The sequence below is a fragment of the Gymnoscopelus braueri genome, assembly GCF_963280865.1.
Source record: "Gymnoscopelus braueri genome assembly, chromosome: 12".
NCBI classification, from domain to species: domain Eukaryota; kingdom Metazoa; phylum Chordata; class Actinopteri; order Myctophiformes; family Myctophidae; genus Gymnoscopelus; species Gymnoscopelus braueri.
In genome coordinates, this window is record NC_137614.1 from 31,244,512 (window position 1) to 31,265,904 (window position 21,393).

A 21,393-nucleotide genomic window follows, 5' to 3' on the forward strand; every position below is an offset into this window, starting at 1 on the left:
TGGTATAATTTTTTACTTTACAAAATGTTTTTCCAGTTTACAGAGCTGCATTTTTATTCACAGACTCTTAAGCTGCAGTATGTTACTCTGATAGTCTAGTTGGCTACTCAAAGTTGAAACACGTGAGCCTATATGGTCAAAACTTTTTTATTTTTATTTAGTATCTGTTCATTGCTGCCATAATACTGTGTATAAATCACTTGTACCAAAATATTCAATAAATAATAAAAACGATGTAATAATTGTACAAATTTGTGCTTCTTGTACACAAGATAATATTTCAAATAGGACAAACAGGATATATATGGAATCACCTGGCATCAAGGTTACTGTTTACACCAGTGTCCTAAATTAGCTCCACTAATCTTTGCCACTGATTGACAGGTGGAGATTAAGATTTAAAGGTGTGGTTTCAGTTTTTCAGTTCATTAGCCATAAAAACACTAGTCATTAAGTTGCCAAGATATTGCTCTAGTATGTCCTTTTGACAGAATCAAAACAACAGAACATGCCTGCATGTAGTTTCTCCTTACCAATGGCACTCACTGGTCACTGTAAGGCAGTGTTTCTCAATCTAGGAGGTAGTCCCAACATTTTGAACAAAATCATAACTTTGTTCTTGAGCAAGACACTGAACCCCTAACTGCTCCCGATGAGCAGGCCTTCCAATCGTTTCCTCTGCTGTGAATGTTTGTGAATGTAAAGCACATTGTAAAGCGCTTTGGATAAAGCTGCTATATACAGTAAATGCACCATTTAAGTGGTTAGTCGTTTCCTGTGGTGTCCACCTCCTGTATTTTCTCAGTGAGTTTGCCCTGGTCTCTGAAGTGTCTGGCAAAGAGCCAAAATCATAAATACGTTAGACCTAGAAAGTTTGGCCCGTTTCTTTCAAAGGGTTTAAAACAATAGCTCTGCCATGGTGATTCTGTTTGAATAACCAGTTTAACTGACTAATCTGAAAGCACTTTGAAGACTGTTGGCTTGCTGTTTCAACACTGCTACAGGATTGAAGCGTTACCAACAACCGTATACGAAGTACTATGTAATATAGTGTTACACAGAGAATGTGTACAATCACTTTAAGGATTTATTTCAAAGTACAAAAGGTATCCTGCAAAACAATTCCATAAACATTACCACTAACAACACGATACATGTACCACTGACAATGAACATACTATAGTTGGTGATTCTCTTTATGAGAAGGCACATGTGATACATCCACCAAGAAATCAAACTTTCATTACAATTGCCACCATGCAGCTTTGTTTTGGGTCATAGTCACAATCTGGAGGCATTTGGTAATTAATAGTATAATTTAAAATAACAAAATGGTCACTGTAAAAAAAAAACAAGATTACAAAAATAAAACAATGTTTAAAACAGTAGTATGCAGTATTGGTACCATTACATTTGATGTCAAGTTGAGGTCTTTCAGGATAAAATCAAGTGCTAATTAAAACATTGACTGCTATAACAGGGTTTTTTTCTGTATGTTTTGGGGTTTTGGGATTAAAGTATTCAAAATTTGTAAATCATTCACTACACTTCCATTAAATGACATCAGTGTTTTCAGCAGTAGATTTAGAACAGCTTGTTCTGCTCTACAAATGGATGAGGTATGTAATGATATCCGCTACAGTATCGCACCTGGGCAGAGCTTTGGAACCACAAACTTTATAAACATTCACGAAACGCAACTTTGCCTTAACGCTGCCCCCTTTTATATGTCAAGTGAATGTTTATTTTGTTTGTATTTGTGTCATCTAATCACAATCTGTTGAAACACGTCCATAATAAAAAATACAATTATGAGAAAAACATTCTATGAATGCATTTTGTTCAAAGTAGATACAATAAAAAAGCAATAACATTTTTGATTAACAGTCCAACATCTGACCATCACTATCAGGGCACAGTTGTAAAAGCACAATAAGAAAACACAGTGATATGAAAACTACACAGCCATCCAGAAAAGCTGTATTGGTCTTCAGCGATAACGGCACTAGGGAATGAACTGATCTCGAGCATCTCAGTGCAGACAAGACCCAGTACTTTATAAAGAAAAATATATTATCTATTGGAACGCTTATACCAAAGCAGGCTAACTACCAGGATTCTTGTAAAACTGACTTCACTACCTAACAATGTTTTTCCTGATGTCAAGTAAAAAGTGGAAAAGTCAAGCACGTTGAAGTGCTTGTTGTCAATTATAGGCCACAGGAATAACGTCTGTCTGGAAGAAAAGTCAAACTTAATTATGGCCTCCTAACTGACCCCCCTCTACACCATCCAGATGACAGAAGGCATTACTAAAAAGGTCCTGAACATCTCCTGTCCAGTCAGACAGATTGGAGCTGCCTTAAAGAGTGAGTGAATGTGTGTGTGTGTGTGTGTGTGTGTGTGTTGGAAATGTCAGGGTGGCTATGAATCTTTCAGCATGCTGATCTGGGCGAAGATCTTGAGAGCAGGGCCAAGTTTGATGTTCATGGTCCCCATGAGGTGGTCTTCTTTCAGCAGCAGCAGGGCCTGTCCATCTATCTCCTGTGAGCGGAACTCCTCGGCTATCTCTAGGCAACCTGCGTTCAACAATGAGTCATGTCAGAGATGGATTTTAAAGAAAAACTAAAAGAAGAGGGTGCTGTTGACAACAGGGCAGACACATTTTGTCCTTTATTCGTTTAACCACTTAAAGGGATATTTCACTTTCAAAAAAAGTTTTGGTCATTCTATCGTCTACTCAGGCTTTTGTGAGCCCCCCAGACCGTTTTTAAGTTGCTTGATTCAGTATTTAGACATTTGATATTCATTTTATCAGACACGCCCCCTTCCTATACAAACCCATTATAACTTCAAACTCCATTTTTAACATGTTAGATTTGTCAAAAACACCCGTCCTTGGTTCTGGTGACTCACCCTGCCCTCCTAATACGCGAGGCGGCCGTGTTTTTTCGATTTATTTTTAATATTTCTTTTGGAAAATGAAAAAAATTTAATACATTAAAAAAATAAAATAAAATACATGAAAAAAGTTATCGAAAAATTATTAGGCGTATTAGGAGGGCAGGGTGAGTCACCAGAACCAAGGACGGGTGTTTTTGATGAGTCTAACAGGTTAAAAATGGAGTTTGAAGTTATAATGGGTTTGTATAGGAAGGGGGCGTGTCTGATAAAATGATTATCAAATATCTAAATACTAAATCAAGCAACTTAAAAACGGTCTGGGGGCTCACAAAAGCCTGAGTGGACGATAAAATGACCAAAAGTTTTTTTGAAAGTGAAATATCCCTTTAAGCCCTATAAACATAGTCATACGATAAATAACGAAAATAGCCGCTCTACAAACTCAACAAGAAACATTGCTGCAAAATTCAGAAAGGCTATTTTTTTTAGCTTAAGTGTTGCCTACCTGGCAAAGAGCAGATGAACTCATAAACATCCTCTACGTTCCACTGGGCGGGGTCACAAGCCAGGAAGCTGTGGGACAGCAGGGGCAGCTCAGAGTGCTCAGGCCCTCTACCCGGGTGCACGCGCTGGGCAGCGGAAGCCGCCGCCGACAGAGGTGACAGCGGTCTCTCGTAGTTGGACATGTCCGAACACTGGCTCGACTCACCCTGCGCAGGGTGAGCCAAGTGGCCAGCTGTCACGGCACCGACAATAGCTTTCTGGTGGCTAGGAGGAACCTGAAGGCGCAGATTAATTCAAATTAGCACAGGTTTTGGTTTGCAAAAATAATACCGGAAAATATTATTAGCTTTGAAAACTACAATCCTGGACTTATTTTGATTAATAAAACAAACAAATGTTTTTCTTCAATACATTTAGGGGCTTTTACGCCTTTATTCAATAGTACAGTAGAGAGAGACAGGAGACAGGGAGAGAGTAGGGGAGTGACATGTAGTAAAGCTGCCGTCGGGTTCCGGAATTGAACCCGCGGCTCAGAACCCATGTGGTACATGCCTTAACCACTCGACTAACAGCACCACAGAGTAAAATGTCATTTTAACCAATCTGTATGGTAGAATATTTTATTACAATATAACTAGCTCAACAATAAATTAAGACCCTGGTTTCGGGTTCGACATTCTTGCAACACACATAAGAAATATGAATTGCAGCTTTAAATAAGACACAAAACACAATGTCATGGCAAGACTTTAACTCAAGCTAGCCTATATTATTCTGTGGTATGGCTTTTGTTAGGCCATTACACCTGGGTGGAGGTCAGGAAACATACTGTACAATGAATCATGTTGGCATGAACAAACCTGACACCACTTAACTGCTGCCTCACCTTCTTTTTAGACTCGAAATTAGAATTTCTGTGGGTGCCGTTCAGTGTTCTCTGTTTCTTCAGGTTCTCCATTGCAGTTCTGCGGTTTGAGAAGAGACCAACTCGCTTTGAGCATCCCACATTGTAACTGCAGAAAAAATGTCACAAGTTGTATTAACCATTGTTTCGTCAGTGGGTGCTTTGTTACTTTTAAGAAATTATCCAAATTGGCTTTCAGCTTTCATAAAATGTAATTCAAGTGTAATGTGGTAGATATTGTGTTTTATAACATATACAGCCTTTATTTGCTATGAACGAGGGTAGTGATAAAAGGACAGATGGTTGAAAAGCAGTACCAGCCCTAGGGTTTCAACGGCAGTAGCAGACCAATTAGTGAAAGTTTTGTTTTTTACCTTTATTTAACCAGGAAAAACAAGTTGAGAACAAATTCTTATTTACAACTACAGCCTGGCAAAAAGTGTTGCATGTTGAACTGTTCACCATGCGCTAGGGCTGGATCAGTGTCAGGTTGTATCGGCCCAGTATGATGTATGAGCTTATACTGGTTACATTTTATTTTCAAACAGCTTGATAGCGTCCTTTGATGGCTCACAGAACAGCTGCATACCAACATGGGTATGCAGCCTCCCCACACTGTCGGGAAATCCCAGCGAGTCTACCATTTCTTTGCCAGAGAAGTTAAAAGTGTATAATAAATACGGCAATGGGTATATATGCTAAACAAATTATCACCCAGCATTCATTGTTACCCTCAGTATCCAAGCTCAGACCAGGCTGCATCATGACACCCCAGGCCTGAGATGGATAACTTCCGGGTATTGATGAATATAAAGGAGCACTTTCTGCTGAGCAGAGGGCTAACAGATTGTATCCCAATTGCACCAAAGTGCTTAACACAGTACAAGTGGCAATTTAGGGAAACTGAATGGGAAAGAAAACGAACCAGAAAACTAGAACAATAACCAAAAACAACAAATCAAAAATCCTAAATGTTAATTTACCCCTTCAATATGCTATAGCAGAATTCTTCCATATTGAGCCCTTGGCCTTCCCTTACCGTTTAGCACAGACAGTGGAACAGAACCTCTTGGACCCTTTGAAGATGTAGGCAAAATCTACTCTCCCACACAGTTCACAGGTTAGCATGGGCTCATCCTGCTGCTTCTTCAGCTCTGAAGAGTCAAAGCGAAAACAACAGAAAGATTGTACCATTACCGGCAATGTAAAATAAATGCACTAATGGAACCCTACACAATAGATTGTTTCATATTTTAGGTGTAAGAACATTGATGAATAAATTGTAAAAGGTAAATGTAGAAATAGGAAAGTGATGTGAGCCTCTTTCAGTCACGGTCTTTACCCTGTGATGAGAGATCCTCCATCTCTGAATTGTGATTGTGCCTCTCAGAATAATGCTTATGCTTCCTGAGGCTTTCAATGGAGAATGATGGACGTTCCACCTGAGTGCAGTGAAATGGAAGGCAAAGATGGTTAAGACTTTAAAGCCGTGGATTGAAAGAAACAAATCAAGAAAGTGTCTTTGTTTCAATTAAAGCAACTCACTTAATGTGGTCTGTGTTTTTGTTTTGTCATACATGTCATTGCATGTGTCCTATTGGCATTTTTTATTATTGTGCCATTTAGGTTAGGGTTCTCTCTTTATATCAGCTGGTTTAGAATTTATTGTGTGTGTGTGTGTGTGTGTGTGTGTGTGTGTGTGTGTGTGTGTGTGTCCTGATCTTTTTTAACTACAAATGTTTTTGAATGTGTTTTTATGTGGACCCCAGGAAGACTAGGTGGTTGCTATGATACCAGCTAATGGAGATCCCTAGTAAAATCAGATCATTGTGCATTTATCACTTGACATGTAATTTTTTGTTTTACTATTCAAGATTGTCCTTAATTATGCCTTTATTACATAGGGTCTATTTCTATAAGTATCATAAGAGGCAGTAGTGGACATTGACAACGTAAAAAAGAATGGTGTCTAACTCTAAATTGCTTCCACCACATGGCCAGTGTTGTGGTAATTCATTCATCTCTTTAATCAAGAGACAGTGGGAGAGACTCTTGGAAGACACAAGAAACAATGGCAGCAAGTTCTGCTTATGGAATGATATATCAAACACTTATAAACATCTTATAAACAAACACTCACAAAAAAGTCACTTCAAACTTCTCCACAGAATATAAGCTAAGAGACTAGAGTTCTGCTACCTCTTGTGGTCCATGGATGTATAGCAGAAAACTTGAAAATATATTTGTTTTAATATTTCACAGAAAAATATAGTCACCCAAAATGTATGGTACTGCAACTGATTGATGTCGAAATCAAATACCTGATCTAGCCTCTCAGCCTACCACTGTTAGGCTGTCTGATGCTCTTGAGTAGACAAAAGAGACAAAACAATCTTAGCAGGTCATCAAAAGGTGCCATGTGTCAATATCCCACCTTAGCCGCAAGCAACTCTTAGATCCAATTTTTAATATCTGGAATCTAGAGTTGCAATACCAACCCTTGACAGCCCATACATTCAAACAGAAAAGTCAGATCTGACTGTATTAAACAACATTGCAGCTGTACGGAAAGCTTGAATTATCCTTTTTCTATCTGCAATGTATGCATGTTATGAGCTACTTTCTGTCAAGAAATTCCGTGCAAGTGATTATTTTTCTAAGTGTTGGAGTTTGGAAGCACTCGTTTTCAATAACGCAACGTCCTGCTGCTCCTGCATTATGTGCAATTTAGAAACAGGTGGTACGAAGGACCATTGAGTGATTTCCAACAAGCGCTTCCAAACTTGAACACTTAGAAAAATAATCACCTGCACGGAATTTCTTGACAGAAAGTATCTTATATCATGTCTAAGGTGGATTTTTATGAAACTTTGCAGATAGAAAGAGGATAATTGATGCTTTCCGTACAGCTGTAATGTTGGTGAGTTTAACGTCGTTTAACACAATCAGATAGGACTTTTCTGTTTGAATGTATGGGCTATCAAGGGTTGGTATTGCAACTCTAGATTCCAGATATTAAAAATAGGATCTAAGAGTTGCTTGCGGCTAATCCCACCTGATACACCTATCACTCTCCTATTTTGTTACCTGAAAGGCCTACTATACAACCCACCCAACACACACACCAAAATGTAACTCTTGTCAGCGTGAGACAGGCTATACTCACAGGGAATGGCTCTGCGCCTTCTTGGATAACGAATCCCCCGATGAGGTGGGTGAGGATGTGGGGCTTCACTATGGCCTGCTGGGGGGGCGGCTTGCTCTCGCCATTCTGCGGGGTGCTGCCAGTAACCGTGGGTGCATTGTTCCCATTCCCCGAGGTCATGACTGGAGCCGAGCCACCTGGACGGTTCACATTCAGCCCGCAGCCTGCAGCCTCCTCCTCACCTGCCACCCACACACACACACACACCAACAGAGGTTTAAAAAGTACCCACATTTTTTTACTTAAGTAAAAGTATCAATACTGCAATGTGGAAATACTCTGTTACAAGTAAAAGCCCAGTAATAAAAAGTAAAGTAAAAGTGCAAAAGTATTTGCATCAAAATATACTTAAAGTACCAAAAGTAAAATTAGGCAGAAAGTCCCGTTTCACAACTCACAAGGTATCATAGTATAACATTTATTCAAATCTTTTAATAATCAAAATATACTAAGTAACTAAAGTTTTCAAATAATTGTAGTGGAGTAAAGTATAATATTTGCCTCTGAGTTGTAGTGGAGTAGAAGTAAAAGTACTGAAAAAAGTAAAGACTCCAGGAAAAATACCGTAAACATTTTACTTAAGTACAGTACTTCCACCACTGCACAGCAACAACAATGTGAAATCCAAATGAACTTGTCTTTACCGAAACAAATAAAACATGTTAAAACGGCACAATTAACAGGGATAATAAACTTGTCAACCAGTTGACTTGTTGAGCCGCGGTCACATTATCATCACACTGACTCCTAAACTACGAGATCCTGGTATGGAATAGCAGATCTACAAGCTTACTCCAGTTAAGTAAAAAATACCTCAAAACTGTACTTTACTGTACTTGAGTAAATGTACTTAGTTACTTTGTACTTAGCTACTTTACACCACTTGAAGAGAGTAGGCGAGGCAGTGGTGGGAAAAGTACTCAGATGATGATATTTTACTTAAGTAAAAGTAGCAATATCACAATATAAAAAATACTACGTTACAAGTAAAATGCCTGTGTTCAAAAAGTAACTTGAGTAAAAGTACAAAACTATTGGCATCAAAATACACTGTTAGGTAAGGCACTAAAATGTTTAAAAATAGCAGATCTACAAGCTCACAACACCTCGACGCATGTGAGCTTGTAGATTGGCTATTTTCAAATAGCCTATGCATAAAATACAAATGGCTGTACCGTATGATATAATCATTTATATCTGCAAAGTAACTAGTAACTAAAGTTTTCAAATAAATGTAGTGGAGTAAGTACAATATTTGCCTCTGAAATACTCCGGTAAAATAAAACAAAATATACCTCAAAATTGTACTTAACCACAGTACTTGAGTAAATGTACTTAGTTACTTTCCACCACACACTGCACAGAGCTAAATATTAACTTTGCATGCAAAGATCCGAAAAGTTCAACGCAGTCGTGTGTATATGAGAGAGACATGATGATGAACAGTTGGCTTACTTTCACAATAATCCAATAAAAGCGACTTCAGTCAGTAATAAACAGTAGCAGTGGGCTGCGGTCCATACGCTGTGACAATAAAAGCTGCTGCACAGCCCTTTGTTCCGCTGCTGCTCCTGCACCAGACAACGATCTCTTTCATATAATACCCTCCAGTCCGCCGGGGAAACAACGCACCACACACACTGCAGCCCGCCGCCACGCGTTCTCCTCCAAAACACAGCAGAATGTCCAACAAACGCACGCAATCCGTTTCACACGGGAATTAACGCCCAATTAATTACACCAACAGTTCATATCCAAACTTTTTCTTTTCATTTGCTCGTGTGGTTGTTCTGATTTGCAGGAGCCACCGGCGCCGCTCCCACAACCCCATGTAAACCTCTTTGTACGCTGCCTGTCTGTCTATTACTACTTCATTGGAAGCAGTGTTGCCAGGTTTTGCGAGAGAAATAAGCAACCAGGTCTATGAGAACAAGCCCAAAAGAAGCGAGCTCGATCTTCGCCCTTTAAACATAACATAATACAACATTGGCTATTTGAAAATAGCCGATCGACAAGCTCACAACGCGATGCGACGCATTGTGAGCATGTAGAACTGCTATTTTCAAAAGAATCTTGGAAGAATTTGTGATTTTTTTTTGGGAATATTTTCTAAACATAGGCTATTTTTAACAACGCAAATCTTATCCCTGGCAAATGTTTTCAGATGGGGTCCGCAGACAAATACATATTCATTTGGGGGTTCTTGCCTTGAAAATGTTTTAGAATCGCTGGTTTCAACAATATTAGGAAATAAAACAAGAAGACCCAAAACCGCAACCCGCAACTACCAATATTTACAAGCAACTTTACAGAAAAACAAGCCCAAAGTCGCTTATAATCAGCAGACATGGCAACGCTGAAGTGAATAGAGAAATCCAACACCCCCGCCATTGGCCCGGGAAACCTGGAAAGCGGTCCAATCACAGCGGAGTTCCCAACGAAGAGCTCGCTGCCTGATTGGTTTGAATGGTTAGAGTAAAGAAACAGAGGTACATGATTGGCCGTCTCCACTCCTCGCATTTCCCTTCTACTCGCGGTTGTGCTCATGTACTGTGTTTATAATGTGTAATACTGCACAGGAGTATGCTGCTGTTTGATGTAGGCTACACTCTCCGATACATCCATCCATCCATACACTCAGTGGTAAAAAAGATGCTTGGCTTTAGTTCACTAAACTTGCCAGTAAAACTAGGCAAATTCAATGTCAGAAACATCAACATTAATAATAGGGAAAACTTCAACCTGTTGAAGGCTATGGCATTATATATTCAAAATAATGAAAACACTCATAACATTAACATGTGAGCTAGATAAAGGAAAACCCTGTAAAACAAAAAACGTAATTTAATACGTATACACCAGGCCTAATAGCCCATTGTATTATATATTTTCTATCTTGCGAGTTTCACTTGTGATTCATATTGGGAAAAAAAATGTTATGGTCATCATTTACTCTCCATAGCCTGGGGATATTTCTCAAGGCAAGGTATTTTATCATTATCAACTTCACATGCACATAATTATGTGATAAGTGCTTAAAAAATGATTACATGCAATCATTTCTACTACTGATTCAATATGATCTTAAACAAAGGGGTAGTTACTGACTAAACTTCCCCTCCCTATGGCCACAGTTTTAATGCTACACACCTTATTATTCTCTGTGTGGAAAACTGTCTTGCAGGCTGACACGACTTCCAGGGCAGGCTATTCATAAAGCTAGTTCATATCTTTAAGCCCAAGAACCCTGGGCTGACAGGAGGGGCTCTCAAAAACGTATCATGGTAAATGTATTTTAATGTCAGTCAGATATTGGTGGTCCAATATTCAATATGGTGCCATGATTTCCAAGTGTATCTATTCATTATCTAAACAGCTAATGTACACCCAGAAACCAGAATCTCACTAACTCTCTAGCCTCTTTTGGCCTGTTATACTTCTATTTTTCATATGGATGCGGACCAGGCATAATTCTCCATGAATTCTTCCCAAACACACCACAGCTGTGTCCCAAGCATGTCTCCGGTCATGGTAATGACAAAAGCCAATAACCGCTTCCTTATTAGTGGCACAATCTGGTGTGGCTGTGCAGGACAATGTACACTGGGGTATGACAGATTTGATCTTCCGCTTGAGGGGAGAGCTGGAGTGGAGGCGGCCATTGTGACGTGTCTATGGGTGCATGAATGCAGAGAGCATCTACTGTGTGATGAAGGGAATACAGTAGGTGTTAAATGGACAGCAGATTCAAGATCAGCACCAGATACAAATACAATAACATGAAAGTTAACACATTCCAAAGAAAAGCTAATTCATATGTATTCATAATGTAAGTGACCTCGTGAATAATTTGCTCTGTTGTAGCAAACTAAAGCAGGGGAAAATGTTCAGAGTTTGCAGTTATTATTCCTACCTTCAGTCTTGTAAGCAGACATGTCAGAGTTTGCTGGCTGTTGCTTGGTAGTGTTGTCCGCCTGCACAGGAAGTGGCATCATTTGCTGGGCAGCAGGGATGGTGTTGTTCTGTGTTACAATGACAGGTATATGTTGATATACTAACATAATAAATTGCCTTTTTAAAACTGCTGAATATCATAAACCTCTGTCTCTGCATTAATTTAGGTGCTCCTTTCCAGCCAAGAACACATTGTGCAATGTTGCTATAACTATTAATGTAGTACCATATGGACCATCACCAATTCAGCTTGAGCTATGAGAAGCAAATCGGCCCCTTACTGTGCTTTTTGCAGTGAGCTGGCTCTGGAAGTCAACTTCAGCTTGTTGCAGAGGTTTAGCACAGGGCTGCGCTGCCAGGGACTGGTCAGATGTTGGTCTATGTGGGTCCTGGTCCTGGGTTGGCTCACTGGGGGATAATACCTGAGATGTAGGCCTAACAATGGAATTAAAAATGGCTGCTGGCAGGCTGGACACAGGGGATTTGGGCAACACTGGAGCAGGGTCTTGTCTGGTTTGAGGTTGCACATGGGGCTGGATGGCCAGGGTTTGTACCATCTGGGCCCGTGTGTGGGTATGGAGGAGTGTGACCTGGCTCTGCTGAGGAGCATGTTGCTGCTGGATACCAGTGTTCTGTTGTTTATGTTGTTGAAGCTGAGGTTGCATCTGGATTTGGGCGCATGCTGAAACAACAGGTCAGAAAAGATACCGTTAACAGTAAAATGTCAATGCCAACCGTTGGCATTTAAGTAATTATATAGTAATGTTGTGACAGTGTAGCCTCTAATGTATATAAAACAGCTTATTAAAAAATCTTGCCTGACAGCAGAAACTGAAGTGTAATTAAGTGCACTGCACATTATTCAATCCCAATAAGTACAGGCAGGCGGTGCAACAGGATTAAAGGAACTCTGATCTATAGTGCAAATGTTACTAATAGAAGCTAAGTTAGTCAGCAATTATGGCTCATCAAAGCGACTCAAGTAGTTTCCTTATTTTCTTTATGTATGAACAATTATTCTTGTCATCAGTCTATTTATCTATCCATCCATCCATCCATCCATCCATCCATCCATCCATCCATCCATCCATCCATCCATCCATCCATCCATCCATCCATCCAGTCATGAAGTAAAAATTGTAGTGAACACATACATCAGCACATTACACATTAGCACAATGATCAGCAGCAGAGAAAAATAAACATGTGGCAAAGACTTTACATTCTAGTACCGTCAATTAAGCACTTAAATACCTCTGTGAAAACATCATATACTGTATCTCCCATATGTGATGCAGCATAAAGTCTCATTAAGTGAAAAGGTTAAAAGGTTCAGTAGTTATATTTTGTGTGCCACCGCTATAATTAATCATATCTCAAGCCATGTTCCTCTCATCATTCAAAACAGTTAAGTTAATCAGTGCGAGACACCTAATGATAACATTAAGTGTTATATTTAATGTGCTTGAAGTCAGTTTTCATTCATAACCTAACATGGCTTGGCTGGTCCATGTGTGAAAGTACATTATACAATCCTCTGTATTAATTTATCCATTTGTAACTGAGGATTTTACAGTACCAGTGTACTGAGGATTTTACAGTGTACTTAACTGTCCATGGTAGAAACTCCCACATATCTGGTCCTAAAATATTTGTGTTGCGTGGGAGGAGAGCTCATCACTAGATGTGTTATTATTCTTGTGCTCTTGTTTACATTTCCTCTGGTATGGTGACCTCGGGCTCCTAAACATGTATAAGAGAGCTATGGCAATGTTTTGACAACTCCCCCTTCTGTGGTTGAGTGGGACACTGGGCAGTGGAAAAAGTAGAACAAATTTAACACTTTTTCTCCATTGTTGTCTAGTTCCTGAGACTGCATACCAGGGTTTTTGCCAGAGGGATTTGATTTAGATTTTAGATTTTTGAGTTGATAAAGCCTCTGTAATAGTTTCCTAGAGTCTAAGGTGATTTTTTAAAACCACAAATTGGTGAATTTGCCAACATCTTCAGGCTTCAGCAATTAGGCTACTAGATCATATCTAATTAAATAGGAAATCAGTACTTGACTTTTTTTGTTTGTTTTAGATACAAGTTGCCCACAGTTGACCAATATCGTTTTTGTCAAATCCATCGCTTCATCCATCTGCATGGATCTCGAGATCTAAATGGGAACAACATGGCTTCATGTGGATCTCGAACTTCACCTGGCCAGTCAGTCAGTCTTCCATGACATAGCTATGATGTATTGGGCAAGGCTTCAGCTCGATACGAGCCCCAGTGACTTCAATTATCAAATTAAAGTTAAATATAAAACATTCACTTTATAAAACATGTGATCAGTCCAGCGGTTTACTCTCTTATAGACAGCTAACCACCTACAGAGTGACACCGTAAACACTAGTGAGTACTTCGAGGCCAGTCTATGATGTCATGTACTGTGATGCACCAACTTAGGAGCATTCGGGGATCTCCATATATATTTGACCATAAAGGGACACAGTCACACAGAGAGAGATTCCTGAAATGTATAGACAGATATATAGATTGGATGGAAGTTAAAGTCCCCAAAATGGTCTCCACTGAATTAAGCCTTATTTATACATTGTCGTACGACAGTGTTGCTCGCCGAAAACAACCACAGAATCAAGTCAATCTAGAAAGCTGCTGGTTCTGCTGACACTATTATAAAGGTCCATTACACATCAGGAGCGACTCAAATAAATTATTATTATTTCACATCAAACTTTTATTCATACAGGTTTATGTATGACTCCTTATAATTGCACTCAGTGTGCATGAACTCTAAACACAAACAGAAGTTTAAATTAATGTGAATTAATCACACAAAATAATCGCTCCCAGTGTGTACGGACCTTAAGAGGTTACTTGTTTGTTCAGCCAGGCCCTATCGACTTGAACCCTGACCTATTTACTGCACAGGCCTACTGCATTACAGTACATCTCTGATATACCACATGTGATTTTGAGTGTGATTACTATTATTAAGATTATAATGTACATGTTGAGCTTATCAGGATGAATGGATGAATCTATACCAGCTTAAATAAACAAAACAACCCAGTTTGATTTACAGCTCCTCTAAAGCTTCAGGGAATCAAAGGTATAATAATGGCAATGTCTCCTGTGGTTCATTTCCCCACATAAGAGCAGCTCTTTCCCGCATTTTAATCAGAAACAGAAGCTCGACTCGCTGCTGTATTGATTTTGGGGGGCCTCAGATGGGGGAAGGGCTTTCTTTGTGCACATGTGACATGGGAGATGTGTTGCGCTGCACAGCATCCCCCAACCCCCATCTGGTAGCTCATTAGGGGCTGTTCGGATGTGGAGACCCCTGGGTCAGAGCTCCCAGCTGTGGACACTGCACAGCTGCAGCCATGGCTGCACTTCTCACCATTAGCATCCACAGTGGAGGGGTTTGCCCCTGGAAGGGTTCTGGTAAGATCTGAGGCAGGAGGGACAGGAAGAGGACAAATCCCTTAAAGGCAAAGAGAAACAATTTACAGTGTATGTGCCTTCCTCTTCCATTTTGAACTGATGAATTGCAATGCAAAACAAGTTCCCAGCCAGACAGATTAACAGGTGGTTTTCTATTGAAAAAGGAATGACCATATCATTTCAATCTTCATTACCCTGGCTTCCAGGAGCATTACACTGGCTTCCAGCAGCATTTAGAATTGTTTTGAAACCAACAATAAAGCATCCCCATCATCTTCTTGGAATACACATCTACGAGGACCTTAAATAGGCCACACACCACGCTCGTGGTAAAAAAAACACGTAGCAACGGCTATACTACCTCCCGAAATTCATCCTCAGGGTGCTATAACGGCACCGTAGGGTGCACCACCGCCTGGTATCGACTGCAAAGCACTACAGAGAGTTGTGCAGACAGCTCAGCGCATCGTAGGAAGTGAGTTTCCCTCCCTCCAGGAAATACATGAAAAATGATGTGTGGCCAAGGCTGAGAGTATCATCAAGGACATTCATCACCCCACGACCAGGCAAGTCATACCAGAGTATCAGGAGCCACACCACCAGACTTCTGAACAATGTTATCAAGCAACCATCAGACTGCTGAACAAAGTGCTAAGCCTTGTCTCTGTTGCCTTTAATTCTATCTTTTTGATAGTAGATGTTCCTTTTAAATTATTTAATTCACATTTTAAGCTATTTTATGCACTTTGTTTATTTTTTATTATCTTTCCCCAATTTTACCTCTCGCTTAACTGCATATTGAGAGCATATTGCATTTTCCCTTGTGGATCAATAGCATGAGTGTTGAATGGGTGTTTACCTGGGCTGATGCTGGGTGAGTGTTTACCTGGGCTGATGAGTGGATGCTGGGTGAGAGTTGTCAAACTTTGGCTGACACTCATCAGTCCTCTCACTTCCACTTGTCCCTCTCGCTTCTGCCTTTCTGATGGGGCTTCAACATCAGGTCCTGGACCTTCCTTTTCTTCAGAGACTTTCCCCTGCCCAGGTGACCCCTGCCCTGGAACTGGGATGGTGAATTGGTTGAATCTGGATGTCTGCTTTAGGCACAGACCCTGCAGCTGAACAGCAGACGCAGTAGCACAGGGTGTTGTGCAGGAGGAGGTGGAGGGTGCAGACGGAGTTGGCCTGCACATAGAAAGATTCTGCACCTGAGGGGAGGACAGATGTAATGTGTCCTGCATTCTTCCATCTGTATGGATTTGTGTGATAGTGTTAACGTTATGTGATAACAAAGTTTTACTTGAGTGCCATGTAAGCACACACAAATGTGAATTTGTCATTTTAAAAATCTGTTATGCAATTGTTGTAGTTATTTGTAGAGCCAGATCTGTGATCTTTGGGTCCAATGCCAATCCCGATTTTTGGAGAGTCCTAGCCCACTGATTACCAATGTTTTGACTTTCTTTCATCACTTTCTTTCAATTTTAAGAACTTAGCTTTGATTAAAGCTTCTATTTGAGAACATTTACTGTAACTTATAAGATAAATACAAACAAAAAACAAACATAACTTTGATAGATAACAATAAACACAAACAAATGTAACTTCATTTAACTATGTGACAGAGGGAAGCCCTATTGAAAAAACAAGCTGAAAAAAGAAACACGTTGCAATGTGTTGTGAGCTTTTTTGAGTCATCCTTTTAGCCTTAATGTCTGACTGTACCACGTGCTGTTTACATTTCTGACTAATAAAGTATTCAATTAATCAAAGCTTGTAGATCTGCTATTTTTAATAAAAGCAGATGTACAAGCTTTTTAAAAGCGTTTGTCAACTGTAATTACAAAATAGGGATGCCAGGTTCTAAGTGGATATAAATCGGGACACATCGGCTGCATAATTAAATAATCAAAATAGTTCAACAATGGCCGATATATTGGCCATCAACATATTGATCAGGCTTTAGTTATTTGGCTAGTCATCTATCAAAGGGGAGATCATGCAGTATTCTCAACCACTACATCCTCTCTGGACCCATCCATCCCTCCAACATATTGACCTGTGCTCCAGAGGTCTGCTGCTGGGTGGTTGACTGTGTCAAGGCTTCTTTGGTTGCAGTAATGGCTGCAGTTGGGGTCAAGAAGAGCTAGAATGAAGGAAAAAAACACAGAAGTCACGAACCAATGAAACTGAAACACACCATTTTCTGTAGCACAGTAGAAAAACAATTTGTTACAATTTGGATGTAGCGTAGACAGTGGTGGAAAGTAACTACCGTAAGTACATTTACTTAAGTACTGTACTTAAGTACAATTTTGAGGTATTTGTACTTTACTGGAGTATTTCCAATTTCCAGTACTTTTACTTCTACTCCACTACATCTCGGAGGCAAATATTGTACTTTTACTCCACTACAATTATTTGAAAACTTTAGTTACTAGTTACTTTTCAAATATAAACTATGATATAATGAAACATACATTAACCACTTTAGCCCTATTTTATACAAAGGCTATTTGAAAATAGCAGATCTACAAGCTCACAACGCGTCGCATCGCGACGCGTTGTGAGCTTGTAGATCGGCTATTTTCAAATATTTAGTACTTTTACTTTTGGTACTTTAAGTACATTTTGATGCCAATACTTTTGTACTTTTACTCAAGTAAATTTAGAATTCTGGACTTTTACTTTACGTAACGTAGAGTATTTCTATATTGCAGTATTGGTACTTTTACTTAAGTAAAGAATTTGAGTACTTTTTCCACCACTGATCGTAGATGTACTCTCTCACCATCTGAGCCCGTAGATACATCTGGGCTTGGCTGGCAGTAAGGATGGGGTTCGAGGCGTTCCTCAGGATCACAGCTGTCTGAGGTACGCAGTTGGCTGCAGCGCTGACACTGCTGATGAGCTGGGCGGCCGTCACAGGCACAGTTAAGCTGATCTGACGATGATGATGATGATGTTGGTGGTGTTGGTGGTGTTGGTGGTGTGTTGATGGGTATACAAATGAATCAGTTGCTTTACATTTACAACTTGTTCTCCGATACACTGCTAAATTCTCAGTGTTAATTTCACGAGACTGTACAAATGTAAACAGGGTCCATTTGGTTACATTTGTACACTCTCAGAGTTAGATTAACAGGATTTGACTGTGTACTTGGATACTGCGTTTGTTTAGTTTTTGTAGTGCATTTATTACTATCCACCACTCTTTTATACTACTGTTGCAACTGCATGCCTGCATTGTTGTATTGTTGACTCGTGTTTATATTGTCCATATTTGCTTTTACACTGCATGAAACTGATAGGCTATAATAGAGCTTTAATCGGGCCTAAATATTTGAGCCCGGCTCGACCCAGCCCGACAGAACTTCAAGCCCAGCCCGACCCAAAGCCCGATACATAATTGACACATTGGGCCCAGCCCAGCCCGTAGCCCGTCATTTTTCTAAACAAGCTTAATTGCTGCATGCAGCCTTTTTTCTCAGAAAATCTTGGTAATTCGTTAAGAACAGGAGTCATTCACCCTTTTCCAACAGTCTGTTAGAAAAAAAGAATATGCTACAAATTAATTAATATATGCATTTATTTGGATAAAAAAATAAATTGCATTTTGTTGCCTAGCCCAGCCCGACCCAAAGCCCGACAAATACGTGACCAATTGGACCCGGCCCAGCCCGTGCCGACGGGCCGGGTCGGGTCCCGTCGGGCTCGGGCAAAAATCTTAAGCTCTAGGCTATAACAGTCTGAGGAGCTTGTTTTACTGCTTGAATTCAATTTAACCCTATAATGTGCAATCAAATTGGTTTCAATATAAGGGATATGGCAGTATAAAAATTAGACAGCCGTGCCCGTGACTGTTTAAAAGCCATGATTGGTGCAAAAAATGCACTAGAAAAGTGCACTCCTCAGAGCGCAGATCTCTGCCAGGATGGATTGGCTACCCAATTTGGAAGTCAATCATAGCCAGTTGGAAGGGAATATGAATATGATATCTGACAGATACAGCTTGATAACATGACTCCAGAGATAATGTGTCATTTGTGTTAGGTTTGCACAAAATCTTTAGGAGTAGTAGCAAAAAGTGTGTTTTGAAGAAAATGCAAAACGGCAGAAAATGTAGTCAGGCACAAATGGGCAGGGCCTATTATGGGGAGTTGCGTTATGAGCCAAGGGATCCGGCGATTTTTATTGTACCAGCCAGTAATCTACGGTTCAGGAGTTACAGGCCAAAACGTGAAGCGGACAGTTATAGCGCCACCATCAGGCCGTTTTAAAAGATATGGAGTGGAGTGGAGTCTTCTTGTGCATGCAAAGTTTCATGCCGATTGGTCCAGCGGTGCCAGAGATAAGCTGCTCACAAAACACACACAGACACACACAGACACAGACACACACACACACACACATACACACAGACGGACAGGGGCGAAAACATACGTCTGGCCTGGCGGAGATAATGAATCCTGCTCCCATACCCCTCAAAGATAACAATGCTAAACAGCACCTAATAAGTGTCAATAATAGTATGTAATAATACTATGTGAAGCAAGGTGAAACTGAATTGAAAAGAATACAGAATAAAAGTACAAAAAGGCTTATTATGGGATAATATGTCATGGTACTGTACTACCGGGAGTAGGTATTGGCAGTGAAGAAATGGCACAGCATGCATGACTGCATCCCAACTCACAGTGGTTTGTGTGTTTCCTGTCTGTTGGACTGGAGAAATGTTCTGGTTGGATGTTGGATGTCCTGCCACCAGGGTTCCCTGTGAAACAGAGAGACACAAACACTGTCTAACCCACTGGTTCTCAACGTCGGGTCTGGGGACCACCAGGGGTCCAAATGGACCCTTACGGGTCTGTAACTCTAAGAGAGTACAAATGGGATAAATTAAGCCTGCTGAAGGGTAACAAGTCAAACCTTCTGCATGTCAACCAGACTAAATAAGAATCAGAATCAGAATCATCTTTATTGTCACATCACAGGTTTACAGGTGTAAAACAGTGGTTGAAAGTTTTCGTGCAAGCTACATCGTTTTGATTGTTTCCAGAAAGAAAAGAAAGAAGGAATTTAAAGTATCTACATATTTACACATAGCGCATCCAAACATTATGTACATGAGGTTTAGAAAAAGTGAATGAGCATAGCAGCTGGTATATACTGTTCATGACATAGACATTAGTGCAAGAAGAGTATCAGTGTGTTCCAGTCTCCAGTGTCAAGTTCAACCACATAGTCCACAAAAGGTTGCATTACTGGTATAATCCACAGGTAGGCCTCCTTGCCCGGCGGCGGTCGTTGTAGGGGTATGTACAGTTTGTGGCTGGGGTGGTGCCTGTCCTTGATGATGCGCTGAGCTTTGACTACACACCTCTTCTTGTACAGTTCCTGGAGTGAGGGGAGCTCGCCTCCCATTATGCATTCTGCTGACCGCACCACCCGCTGTAGGTTTTTCTTTTCTCGGGCAGTGCAGTTTCCATACCAGGCTGTAACACAGCCTGACAGGACGCTTTCAATGGAGCTGTTGTAGTACAATCTGAGGATGTAGGGACTAACTCCGTACTTCTTCAGGCGGCGAAACCAGTATAGTCCCTGCTGTGCCTTTTTCCTCACGTGCATGGTGTGTGTGTCTCCTCCTCGATGTGTACTCAGAGAAACTTGAACTCGCTGACCCTTTCCACTGCAGCTCCATCGATGAAGCACGCATCCTTGGGGTGCTCCAGTGCTGAGGGTCAGGGTGTCCCATGTGATACTGCCCATTCTCACCACCTGGCGTTGGTTCGACAGGAAGTCTAGCATCCAGTCGCACATGCTTGGCTGTAGCTCTAGGTCTCTGTGTGTCAGGTCTTGCCGGGACAATGGTGTTGAAAGCTGAGTTGTAGTCCACAAACAACATATGTACGTACTTGTACTTCAGCTTCTTGTCATCCATGTGCGACAGGACGGTGTGAACTGTGAAGAGCTGTGGCAATTGCATCGTCGGTGGATCTGTTTTGACGTTATGCAAACTGCCACAGGTCTAGCAAGGCAGGTAGTATGGAGCAGATGTATTCTCTCACCAGCTTCTCAAAGCATTTGCTGACTACTGCGGTGAGAGTGACAGGTCTCCAGTCATTCAGACATGTCACTTTGGATTTCTTGGGGATGGGTACAATGGTGGACATTTTGACTAACCTGCTGCATGGTACCCAGACTCTGGAGCTGAGTGGTGTTCAGTGCTGCTGTCTGCAGCATGAGGTGCTGCTGCTGGGCCACATACATCTGCTGAAGGTACTGAGCAGCTGTGCCAGGCTGCCCATTCAGAGCCTGCTGGAGAACCTACACGCACGCATGCACGCACGCACGCACGCACGCACGCACACATACAAACACACACACACACACACACACACATACACACACACACACACACACACACACACACAGAGCAGAGGTGGACAGTGAGAGCTGTGGCGGA

At 40.8% G+C, this 21,393-nt stretch overlaps 1 protein-coding gene across 1 annotated transcript; it reads right to left on the reverse strand.

The window, feature by feature from the left end:
- Positions 1-1,123: 1,123 nt before the first annotated feature.
- On the reverse strand, positions 1,124-20,913 carry LOC308096482 (polyhomeotic-like protein 2; the record flags this gene model as incomplete). The annotated part of the gene is made up of 14 exons (XM_080443902.1): positions 1,124-2,579; positions 3,410-3,683; positions 4,295-4,421; positions 5,352-5,466; positions 5,655-5,754; positions 7,479-7,699; positions 11,431-11,539; positions 11,753-12,153; positions 15,814-16,135; positions 16,987-17,073; positions 17,719-17,871; positions 19,624-19,701; positions 19,857-19,875; positions 20,609-20,913. 14 exons carry the CDS (start codon positions 20,911-20,913, stop codon positions 2,425-2,427), a joined length of 2,466 nt encoding a protein of 821 aa, XP_080300028.1. The 3' UTR covers positions 1,124-2,424.
- Positions 20,914-21,393: the final 480 nt, after the last annotated feature.